Source organism: Hippocampus bargibanti, linkage group LG12 (assembly GCF_051943395.1).
Source record: "Hippocampus bargibanti isolate YZ-2025 linkage group LG12, ASM5194339v1, whole genome shotgun sequence".
NCBI classification, from domain to species: Eukaryota; Metazoa; Chordata; class Actinopteri; order Syngnathiformes; family Syngnathidae; genus Hippocampus; species Hippocampus bargibanti.
In genome coordinates, this window is record NC_142745.1 from 15,707,174 (window position 1) to 15,718,620 (window position 11,447).

At 42.2% G+C, this 11,447-nt stretch overlaps 3 protein-coding genes across 4 annotated transcripts; all 3 read right to left on the reverse strand.

Moving 5' to 3' along the window:
• Positions 1 to 243: 243 nt before the first annotated feature.
• On the reverse strand, positions 244 to 922 carry LOC148890678 (hydroxyacyl-thioester dehydratase type 2, mitochondrial-like). Its single transcript, XM_089010801.1, has one exon. It carries the CDS (start codon positions 920 to 922, stop codon positions 464 to 466), a length of 459 nt encoding a protein of 152 aa, XP_088866927.1. The 3' UTR covers positions 244 to 463.
• On the reverse strand, positions 870 to 3,333 carry rpp14 (ribonuclease P/MRP 14 subunit). Its single transcript, XM_089010802.1, has 6 exons — positions 3,229 to 3,333; positions 2,405 to 2,511; positions 2,249 to 2,333; positions 2,086 to 2,162; positions 1,943 to 2,021; positions 870 to 1,007 (listed from the first exon to the last, which is right to left on the reverse strand). The coding sequence occupies exons 2-6, from the start codon at positions 2,503 to 2,505 to the stop codon at positions 951 to 953; spliced, it is 399 nt and encodes a 132-aa protein (XP_088866928.1). The 5' UTR covers positions 2,506 to 2,511; positions 3,229 to 3,333; the 3' UTR covers positions 870 to 950.
• Positions 3,334 to 3,459: 126 nt separating this feature from the next.
• Positions 3,460 to 11,447, reverse strand: LOC148890680 (monoacylglycerol lipase abhd6-B-like). Of its 2 annotated transcripts, XM_089010798.1 has the most exons (9): positions 11,295 to 11,447; positions 10,098 to 10,223; positions 6,819 to 6,978; positions 6,609 to 6,722; positions 6,010 to 6,142; positions 5,637 to 5,794; positions 5,506 to 5,560; positions 5,334 to 5,434; positions 3,460 to 4,019 (listed from the first exon to the last, which is right to left on the reverse strand). In XM_089010798.1, exons 2-9 carry the CDS (start codon positions 10,214 to 10,216, stop codon positions 3,837 to 3,839), a joined length of 1,023 nt encoding a protein of 340 aa, XP_088866924.1. In that variant the 5' UTR covers positions 10,217 to 10,223; positions 11,295 to 11,447; the 3' UTR covers positions 3,460 to 3,836. The 2 variants fall into 2 exon arrangements, with proteins under 2 accessions (XP_088866924.1, XP_088866926.1); XM_089010800.1 differs by lacking the exon at positions 11,295 to 11,447 and having other exon boundaries at positions 10,069 to 10,208.

Below are 11,447 nucleotides of genomic sequence, written 5' to 3' on the forward strand. Positions count from 1 at the left end.
AGGGTACAGGAAATGCTTAACAATTAATGACTCTCTCTTTGTGTTGTCATATTATTTGTCATTTAGTTTTTTGTTCTTTTGACTTCAAGACAGCGCCACGAGAGTGGCTGCCTTTCCAGCAGCTCATGTATTTTGTTTTTCTACTTTCAGAACTTTGCTGCTGTGAAATGTAAATTTCTCCACAGCGAGACTAATCAAGGCAAATCCAATCCAAAGTGTTTGTGAAAAAATATATAAATGTGATACATTTTTTTATTTTATTATTATAAAATTTCAGTCGAACACATACACAGTCAGCCTTCATTGCTCTTGAATTTGAAGCCAGAAGTCAGCATGAAAAGTTGCTATTTCCGTCGAGAATCCTGCCAGGATCAAAACATCAAATCCATATATTAACTGCATGATGAGACATGCTTTAGTTACATAAGCGGGCAAAAACAAATCAAAATGTGCCTAAAAAGCATCACTTCACTTGCTGCTCCTTCGGCATCATAACCATCACTTCCCCTTCCATCACCACCTTATCCTTGACCGAACACGTCACGCCGATGAACGCGAACGACATCTTGATCTTGCGCACTTCAGCCTCGGCCAGGACTTCCTCGCCGATGAAGAGCGGCGCCGGGAAGCGGATCTCCTGGTAGAGAAAAACGCATCCAGGGCCCGGCATCCTGGTGCCCAGCACGGCCGAGATCAGCCCGTTGATGAGAACGCCGTGGACCACGGGGGCCCCAAAGGCGGCGGTGGCGGCGTAGGCGGTGTCCAAATGAAGCGGATTGGTGTCGCCCGTCAGCTCGGCGAACAGTTCCAAATGTCGGGCAGAGAAGACTTTCGTAAGGGAGGCGCGTTGGCCCACGTGAAGCCGTGCGACCGCCGCCGTCAGGATGGAGGAGGACAGTAAAGTTCTAACTTGATTCCACATGGTTCTGCTTAATTAATTGTCTGTGGTGTCAGTCCAGCTCCAGCTCGCGGCTGTTTCCCGTCAACGACAGCAGGAACGGCGACACCTGAGATTTCGGGACGAAGAGAATATAGAATATAATATAGAAAGTCCAAAAGGTTCAACCAGATATCACGTTGTTTCAACAAAACTATGCTTCCCAGGTGTAACAAAAGTTCGCTCGCTTGATGCTACTATGTGATTAAAAAACGCCAGATGGGCTAATTCGAAAATCCTGATTAATTATTGTAATTCTAAACTATCAAGCAATTGCTACTCAAGCACAGGCAGCACAGCAACATATACCAATGCAGTACAGTGATACCTTGGCTTACAAACTTAATTGGTTCCCAGACAGAGTGTGAAAGGCGAAAAGTGTGTATCCCAAAAATCAATTTCCCATAGGAAAGCATTAAAATGAGAATAATCTGTTCCCGGGTCCTCATAAAACATAATTTTCGACTAAATAAGCCTTAAAACTACACAAAATATACTTTATTTTATATATAATAAATTTGCTATGGTATTATAGTTAAAGAAATAAACTGTACTATATAATAAAGTCATTTTATTTACCTTTGTGATGGTCGTTGATGGAATGGAGTGGCCGGTTTCATCAGCATTAAACACTTGATGAGGAACATAGCCTTCTTCTTTCACCATCTTGAGGAATGATCCTTAGTAGGTGCTTTCTCTGCGATAATTTTACCTTGTTCCTCATCAATTGTGTTCTGTTTAGCTGGGTTGATAGCTTTTGGCATCAAGTGTACCGATGGCTTGTGCGGGTTATTTGTGGAGCCTGATTGATGGGAATTTTAACCTGGCAGTCTACACTCTGCCTTTGAACGATCAAAGTTGAAATGAGTCCAATTTTATAAATTTAACGTTCGTAAACCGAAAAGTTTGTAAGCCAAGGGGTTCGTAAACCGAGGTATCACTGTACTTGCAATTTTTGGATTGTGTTTCAACTGTGACAGCGGTAAAAGAAAGAAATCAGCGTACCTGCAGCACTTGAAAAGCACAGCTCTGATTTTTGTAGAAGCCCAGCAATGTCAAGGAGCTCCACAGCTTCACCAAGCCACTAAAGAAATTGAATAAAAGTAAACAAGACAAACACGCTGTATTCTCCGCTTTGACTTCCTCACATTGTGGATACACGCAGGAAAGCGGTGAGGGTGTCTTCGTCGTACTTCAGCACATCAAAGTGCAACGCGGCACCCACCTGAAGCATGAAAATACACATTAACTATAAACGTGGCTGATTCTGCAGTGAACAATGTCTTTTCTCTCCTCTTCACTCATCTCTACCTCTCCATGAAGACTCTTCAAGCCAGTGATGATGAACTGCTTCAGGTCAACTGCACTCACTTTCGTTGATTTATTCTCCAGCACGCTTGAAAATTGACACAAATTGTAGTCACCGTGAAGTAATCCCAATCAGACGAAACTGCGTTACTGACTTACAGGCAGACTTTCATGTACTGATACGGAGCGGCGTTCTTAAGCACAACACTTTGGTAGACAACGGGCTCGAGCTTGCTCTCGGGATTCATCCTATTCAGCATCAGCAGCTGTGGCAAAACAAGTATTACGTAGAAAAAAGATTACTTTAATACATCAGAAAAAACATTTGTATAACAAAAATCTTGAATTAAGATAAAAATAGTTAAGAAAGCCTGTATTTCTCTCACAGTTGAGAAATTCGCAATTAACATCAGCAACATTGACATGGTTAAAGAACTGGATAGTTGATTTGAAGAATAATGAAATACGAACTGCATTTTTTGAGTGACGAATATGCCATCTGAGTTGAAATCATGACCTTGAGCAGTTTGAGGAATGCCTCCTTAGATTGTCATTTTTTACACCAGTTCCCGATATAAATGTTAACATTTATATTGCTCGCATCGCCCATAACAAAAATATTTACAAAATATGACACATTCTTATTTGATTTACGACCTTCCTCGAGCACCTTCATGTCGTCGACGAAATTAGTTGATCGTCGCAAACATTCGGAGTGAAGAATTAGCGTGAAACATTGCACCGTCACTTTTCCGATTCCTTCGTACGCTGTGTTGACTTAACTATTTAAATCGTAGATACGAGAAACAACCCGAATCATTAAAGTTGACAAGTCCATCCAGTATCGGCAACGCTGCACCAAAGCGAGCTAACGACGAGGTCAAACAGCGGGTGAATGCAAGTTGTGATAAAATAAAAACCCAAATGTTTTGGTTAGTAGCAATTTTTGGCCAACTTCGATGTGTTCAACGATGATTACTTACCTATTTTATTAGTAGTTTCCCCAAACACAACAAATTCGCATGTTTTGTTTTCAATCTGCGCCTGCGCGATTCCTTCCTTCTTTGTGTCACCTTAAACTCGTTCGAAGCGTTAACTACTGCCCTCTATCGACATTGTCTGAAATAGCAATGAGCTGTGCCGAACAACAAACCATATTAGAAAATAAAATAACAAAAGAACCCCCTGCACCTTCCAAAAAATAACATTACATATTTTCTAAAAGATAAACAAGTCAAATTAGTCCTTTAATGCAATTACGAACCCATAACATGTTAACACACTGTTGCATATTAATCTCTATGAACAACTTCTATAGCGGCATTTAAAGCAAACTGTCCTTAGTCCATATACATGAGATAACTTATTTCTCCTAAGTTATTTGATGAGGTTCAAAAGGCTGCTTCCTTATCGGGAAAATAAAAGACAAAAAAATTTCAATAACCCAGAAATGCATTAAAATAATCAAAATGTTAAAACATAATCGTCCTTCTACATTTGCACAGTATCATGGATGTAAAAAAAATTACAGTAATGTATTTATAAGAACGTATATCCATTATATAATTTGTATTCCAAAGAAATCTCCAGTTCAGGAAAGTTTTTTCTCTGTGTCCTTGCTGTGGATTTCCTGCGCAAAAAGGAAGTCCATGATGAGCTGCGCTGCCCTCCGCGGTCTCTCCAGAGCTATAGTGTGGCCGCAGTCATCCAAGAGAAACAGCTGAGTGTGGGGCACCGCCGCCTGCAACGCAGAAGCCCCGGAAACATCCAGAACCTGCAACACCATCACATATACCAAAAAATGTCAAAAAAGTGCAAAACTATACGGCAGAATTGAGTAAAATGCTAATAGTCACGAAAGGTGAGCAGCGGCAGCCACATGCGCCAGCGTTCACTCAACCCCGAAGTAACTCAAATCAGAATCAGAATCAGAATCATCTTTATTGCCAAGTATGTAGAACACACAAGGAATTTGTTTCCGGTAGAACACGCTGCACTAGTATCGTCGTCAAAAGAACTGCTAAGTGGCACTATACAGTTCCATTTTGGCTACTGTTGAAGAGTTCACAGAGTTAATGGCTTGGGGGAAGAAGCTGTTTAAATGTCTGCTGGATTTGGTGCGCATGGATCGGTAGCGCCTGCCTGAGGGGAGTAGCTGGAAAAGGTGGTGGGCAGGGTGCGGAGGGTCCAGTAGGATTTTCCGCGCCCTTGTTTGGATTCTTGCAGTGTGCAAGTCCTCGAGAGTGGGTAGGGCGGTGCCAATGATTTTTTCCGCCGTCCTAACTGTCCGTTGAAGTCGGATTTTGTCCATTTTTGTGGCGGCCCCGAACCAAACGGTGATGGAAGAACACAGGATGGATTCGATGACAGCCGTGTAGAAATGTTGCAGCACCTCCTGTGGCAGGCCATGCTTCTTTAGCAGCCTCAGGAAGTACGTTCTCTGTATATGTATATATGTATGTATGTATATGTAAATAGATAGAAAGCTAGCTAGCTAGCTAATGGATAGCAAATAGTGAATAGATAGCCAGATAGCCAACAGCTAGCCAGCTAGACAGCTTACAGCCAGCCAGCTAATAGCTACCCAGCTAGCTAATGGATAGCTATTCAACAGCTATTAAATAGCTAATAAATAGCTGATAGCCAACAGCTAGGCAGCTAACAGCCAGTCAAATGCACAGCTAATAGCTAGCCAGCTAGCTAATGGATAACTAATAAATAGCGAATAGATAGCCAGATAGCCTACAGCTAGACAGCTTACAGCCAGCCAGCTAGACAGCTAATAGCTAGCCAACTTTCTTTTGTTGTGGCGTAATAAATATTTGAATGTTCTATTCATTCGTTCATTTACGATTCAATGTGATTTTTGGGGTTGGGTTGCGTGTTGTCGGTGTGAACAGGGGATATGATAATAATAGTAGAGTTTTGAAAGGCGCTGATGAATGAAATTTATTATTATTATTATTATTATTAAAGATGTTTCCATTAAAGTTCATAACATGTGGATTATTACAACTCATATTCTTCCTGATGGGCAAATGGAGTCACTTAGAGTTGTGTGTTTTTTTTTTTCGTTCAGTGTGATTACCTGGTCATGCTTCCCCCAAAGTACTTGCAGGGGTGATGTAATCAAATGTAGATTTTCTTGCAAAGAGTGACGCGATTTCTCTTCAACCAGGGTCATGAACACTTAAAAGACACATAGTTAGCTCCATAGTATCCACAATGTAAACGTTGATAGTGTGCTGATAAAAACGCACATTCTCTGTAAAAGTGGTTGTGGTGGATCCTTGTGTCTAGGAGGCCGCGCAGCACCTGGTAACACAAAAATAAGAAAAAACACCACAGTCATCGCCCATATTTGGCTTCGGCCATGTTGGTGTTTCCTTACCTGCCGTGGCACCTTGAGGGGTTTATGGCAACAGAGGCGCAACATGTCCTCCAGCTCCTGCGGACTAGAAGGAATCAGTGGGATGGTGGAACCTTCAGGGTTCTTTTCCATCTCCCTCAAGCGAGTGATGAATTCAGACTCGGTGGGATATACCAAACCTGGAGGAATAACCGTTATTATCAAATTAGACATGTGGTGTCCAAACGTTACATCCTGGTCCTGTCAATGCCTCCCACACTTTTGCAGTAGGATCCAAGTATTCTGAGGTAGTATTAGAGTATGAAAGGGGGTAGCGGATCAATTCGGAGCAGATTTCAGTATTTCCAAGCGTGTAAAACCTTGCTCTGTGAGATATACCAAGCGGCCATTTTACCAGAGGGACACATCAAGGTGACGCCAGACAGGTACGATGGGTAGGTGGCGGCATAGACCCCCGCGACGTTGCCTCCCATGGATGTTCCTACCAGGTGGAAGGGTCTTTTGTCCAAACCAACACTTTGAACAAACTGAACAGATGAAAAAAAAAAAAAAAATTCATTGGTTAAATTATGCCTCTTTTTACCTCTTTTGGGCGGGTTCAAAAATGTTTAAAATACGGAGCCACCATCCACGTGCTCTCACACACACGTAGCTACCTAGCTGGCTATCTATTTGCTATCTATTAGCCAATGTAGCTGGCTATTTATTAGCTATATGGCTATCTAGCTGGCTGTCTAGCTGGCTAGCTGGCATTTTGTTAGCCATATGGCTATCTAGCCAGTTAGCTAACTGTCTAGCTGGCTATCTATTAGCTATCTGTTAGCTAGCTGGCTATCTTTTTATCGATTTGAGTTACTTCCGGGTTGAGTGAACGCTGGTGTATATGGCTGCCGCTTCTCACCCGCAGAAAAACCAATCATGTGACTGTAAAGTGACCTTGAGAGTTTTGAAAGGCACTTAGAAATGAAATGTATTATTATTATTCATACACACCTGATGGATTCGGGCAACCTGACCCCGAATGCTGTAGTCCTCGGACCCGATGCGGCTGGTACCTTCATGTCCCGGCATGTCCACGCACATGATATGCTGCTCCACAGGGACGTACTGGTGGAGGATCCAAACGCACCATGTTTAAAAAAATTAGCGGATGCAAACAGAATTGAATACACAAGTTCTTGTCTTGAGAATGATTTGTATTACCTTAACAAAGGGCAACCACATGTCCTTGGAGGCTGAAAAGCCGTGCAGGAGCAGTAAGGAAGGTCTGGCGCCACCTGGCGTCCCGCGGGTGAAATAACAGAAGCGGTAGCTACCGCTGTACGAGTAGCGGACGGCAAGGCCTAGTTTGAGACGCATGAACCTGTAAGATACGAAGCAAAATGTCAGTAACACTTATCCCAGTGGCGGGCCGTTAGGGCCTGTAAGGCCTTCTCTGCTGGCCTAAAAATGTCTGAATCACAGAATAATAATTAGTTGTACTTTGTCCATACATTTTTATAAAATAATTCCAAATTGACTTTCAGCTTCCTTTCATTGCTTTTCCCTTGTTTTGCTGCTCCCGGATGTGTTTGGTATTGAAGCATTTAAAATCACATTTCAGCCACCAGAGACAGAAATCTGGACACCTTCACAATCAGTTCTGCAGGACATAGATCATAAAAATCAATGTCGATGAAACTGTTGCTTTAATCAATCAGAGCTCGAGATGGCAACTCAAGGCTTGCGGGAAGGCGCAGGAAACATCCGTTTTCGCAAACTATGACTGGCTGGCTCGTCACCATGATTGGCTAGTCACTAGCCAATCATGGCCAAGTAGGCACTTGGCAGTCGATTGGCTAGTGACTAGTCACTAGCCAATCATAGTATCACTAGCAGCTAGTGATAAGAGCATACTGGCCAGAGGTAGCACACTGTGTCTGTAGCAATCTGCATAAGCAAATATATCGTTGTGTTGATTTAATAGCGGTATTGTCAACCCACAATGGCTGAAGGAGAAGAAATGGATTTGGTTGTGTGACGTCCAAACGAGGTGTGGCAACAGATCTCGTCAGACAAAAAGGAGAGCTGGATCCAAAATACTCGACGGAGACCGGAATAGGTTCAAAAGAGGCTTCACTGAGACACGCAGGGAAGAAACATAAAGTGACGAAACGGAAAAGCGAGGCAACAACTGCAGAGGGGGACAAACCTGCATACTATGAGCCGACAAGGGCGTGGAATGAGGAAATACAACGGCGAAGACCGAGCCTAACCGGGTGACTTTTATAGCCAGAAGGAACAATCAGTGGATTGGGATCAGGTGCGTGAGCCCGGAGGAGCAGGTGCGGGGAATGTGACGGGTTGCAGATTTACTGTTAAAGCCATTTTCAAGATGGACTTTTCAAGAATATATGGACATCATGAAGGTTGGAAATAGCAAATAGCAATTTTATGAGGTTATCATTAATCCCATAATAAAAATTCAAACAGATGAATGACAGTACAGTGATACCTTGGCTTACTAACTTAATTAGTTCCCAGACAGTGTGTAAGGCGAAAAGTCTGTATCCTAAAAATTAATTTCCCATAGGAAACCATTAAAATCCGTTCATCGGTCCCCATAAAATCTGTTCTCAGGTCCTCATAAAACAATTTTCTACTTTGTAATTTTCTAAGCCTTAAAATTACACAAAATATACCTTATTTTATGTATAATAAACATGCTATGGTATTATAATTAAACTGTACTGTATAATAGTCGTTGATGGCTTGATGGAATGGACTGACCGGTTTCATCAGCATTAAACACTCGCTGAGGAACGTAGCCTTCTTTCACCATCTTGAGGAATAGTCCCATGTAGGTGTGTTCTCTGCGATAATATTGCCTAGTTCCTCATCAATTGTGTTCTGTTTAGCTGGGTTGCTTTTTGCTTTATGGCTTGTGTGGGTTATTTGTGGAGCCTGATTGATGGGCTATTTTAACTTTGCAGTCTACACTCTGCTTTTGAATCAAAGTTCAAGTTTATCAAAGTTGAAACGAGTCCAAATTTCACTGTTTTCTATCCATTTCATCCCTCCCTCTCTGTCATCTGCCTGTCTCTTTAATGTTTAACCTCCCCCGCACTCCCTCACTGCTGTGTTCTTGACCAATCACGTGGCTTTAACCGAAGACTGGGTGCAGGGAATAGAGGACAAAAACAGTCGGCTGCCATTTTCTCATTAGAACGGGCTCGTTTGCGGACGACACATCACTCATTGTGGTGCTCCGTGTGTATCCCGAAAAATAGTTTGTATGACAAGGTAGAATTTTCTTAAATGTAACGTTCGTAAACCGAAAAGTTCGTAAGCCAAGGGGTTTGTAAACCGAGGTATCACTGTATTTCTTAAGTTTTGTCAAGTCACAAGTTATTTCCTGGCTAACGGCACCCTCTAGTGGACGTGTAGTCACTCACACCACACTGGCATTTGTGCATTGTTTTGGATGTAGCACTTCTGAAGGCCCGCCACTGACTTATCCAATATTTTAATTCTAAAATTTGTGGTTCACTAGAAATTATTTGTGATTTTTTTTTCTGACAGAAGCAACTCCAATATGCATTTATGCACTACAGTGAACCCGCTGGTATTCATCCCCAGACAAAAGATGGATCGAGGGAGCTTTTTGTGTCTTTCTCCAATTTCAGGCGGAGTTCTTGAAGGCTGAAATGCCAACATTTTTTGGAAGACACAAAAGATGGCAGCTTTCAACAAACACAACATTCCGCTACAATTCAAACAACCACCACCCAGAAAAGCGATCCGCTGTATGCGGTCAAATGCGGTGAGGAAAGGCCACATTCATATCTCGGGGAAAACAGACAAGCGCATGGCGCAACACGTACATGGCCAAAGTCCTCAAGGTCAAGATTCAACTATCAACCTGCAGCGAGGGACAAAAAAGTACAGGATATCCTCTTGACAGTGACGTGTAGGCGAACCAAACTCCAAACAGAGCAGGCGGTTTGGGCAGAGCCTCCAATGTAGAATATAAATGAGTGGCGCTTTTTTCCATCCCAACTCAGGCTGATTTTGTCCTCATTGAACCTTGTTATTGAACTGATGAACTCTGCTGGGGTGAGAAGCGAACTGTCTTCAAAGTCAACAACAACAGGCCAGCTGCGCTTGATTCGATGAAGATTAACAGCATGACTGACTCTGCGGTTTTTAAAATCAGCGGCACAATAATCATCTCATGTGTGTGTGTGTGTGTGTGTGTGTGTGTGTGTGTGTGTGTGTGTGTGTGTGTGTGTGTGTGTGTGTGTGTGTGTGTGTGTGTGTGTGTGTTGGAGGGGGACAAAGTCTACTTTTCAGGGCAATGAATTTAAGGCTTCCTCTCAAATAAGGCCTTATTTTATGAGAGCGTGTAAGACTAAAGGTCACAAATCTTTTTCAACTAATTGCGCATTTTCCACTCAAAATTCACGTTAATTACCGTAACATTTCAGTTATTCACATGCCCACCAGTGATAAGCCTGGATGATCATGCCAGGACAGAGCCACATGGTCGAGAAGAAAGCCAAAAAGGGAAGCGCCACGGCGGTCCCAACCAACGCCGCTGTCACGGTGACGCTCTCATCCATTGCTGCGCTGTAAAAATAACCAAGGCGTTAATATTTTGCAACCTTGGATTCTGTTAGAGTAGGAATGTGCAAAAACTGGGCGAAAACAAATCAGCAAAGTTGCATGCATGATTTAACGCAAATGTATTAACTCAAAATTGGAGCAATTTAACATCGACCTGTCTATTAAACTGTAACCAAATTTGGACCTGATTGGACCATTTCTTTTAAGAAGAGACAATAACTCAATCACCACCTAAACATGTCCGACAAGCCGAAATTCGCTTTCTAGTCTTTATCTTCTACTCTTAAATTGTGCAGGTGTGTGCAGGTGTCAAATTCCAGGTGATGTAGCATTGCCATCTACATGGATCTGTTATTATTTGTTATTACAAACTTGAATTTCCGACACACAGCCTCTTCCAGGGACACATTTATCCACAAAAAAAGTTTTACAATTCATCATCCATCATCTCTTTACTAAGGTGTAATTACATGTTATATCTTATCCGTTGATTATCCTCAGAGGCAACACCTAGAAAGTGCTCAAAATTGACACTTCAAAACAACTTTATTTTCGAGCTTATCATTTACATTATAAATTTTGTATTCCACTTATATTTACGAAAAATATCTATTGAAAATGTCATACTTAAATGTCACAATGCCGAAGTGCATACTGTACCCACCCTTTTCCGTTTCATTGCATGTTTCGTAAAATTGTTTCCTAACCGTCGCTCATTTCGTATTTTGCTAATTGTGTTTGGATGAAGTACGTGTCCTCTGGTCCCCTCAACGTTTCCGACTGGGACAAAGGTGATAGCCATGACGGACTGACGTCATCAGATGCAAAACGAAATGTAGAAATGTATAAGCAATTAATAAGGAGCATTAAAAAATATATTTTACATTTTCGAAGGATCAATAAAACACATTGAATAGCAATTCGGAGAAAAACGAAGCTTACGTTCCTGTCACTTGATAATGCAAACATTACACAGGTAGAAATGCGAAATCAGATCGCCAAACATTCGCTAGTTATCTGTCACTCGATGCTAGGAACCTTTCTTAACATGTCATGGTTGCGGAAGGCGTTTACCTGGCCGAATCCGCTTCGACGTGTAGCCGGTAAATGGGAATGTAAATGTCCTCCGTTTACTTCGCCATTTGGTCCGCTATGCCTCCTCCCATCGCACTGTTACGACCTCTTCCTCTTTTCCTCAGTCGCCTTTTATCAGCACTTAAAGGACTA

Bases quoted from the DNA above. Each gene is read 5' to 3' on its own strand.
- LOC148890678 (XM_089010801.1), bottom strand. From the start codon at position 922: ATGTGGAATCAAGTTAGAACTTTACTGTCCTCCTCCATCCTGACGGCG.
- LOC148890680 (XM_089010798.1), bottom strand. From the start codon at position 10,216: ATGGATGAGAGCGTCACCGTGACAGCGGCGTTGGTTGGGACCGCCGTG. The intron at 6,979-10,097 runs GTGGGCATGTGA...CGTATCTTACAG, and splicing joins ATCATCCAGGCTTATCACTG to GTTCATGCGTCTCAAACTAG. The intron at 5,435-5,505 runs GTGCGTTTTTAT...GTGTCTTTTAAG, and splicing joins CAACCACTTTTACAGAGAAT to TGTTCATGACCCTGGTTGAA.
- rpp14 (XM_089010802.1), bottom strand. From the start codon at position 2,505: ATGCTGAATAGGATGAATCCCGAGAGCAAGCTCGAGCCCGTTGTCTAC. The intron at 2,163-2,248 runs GTAGAGATGAGT...TTCATGCTTCAG, and splicing joins TGAAGAGTCTTCATGGAGAG to GTGGGTGCCGCGTTGCACTT. The intron at 1,008-1,942 runs GTACGCTGATTT...CCGAAATCTCAG, and splicing joins GTGCTTTTCAAGTGCTGCAG to GTGTCGCCGTTCCTGCTGTC.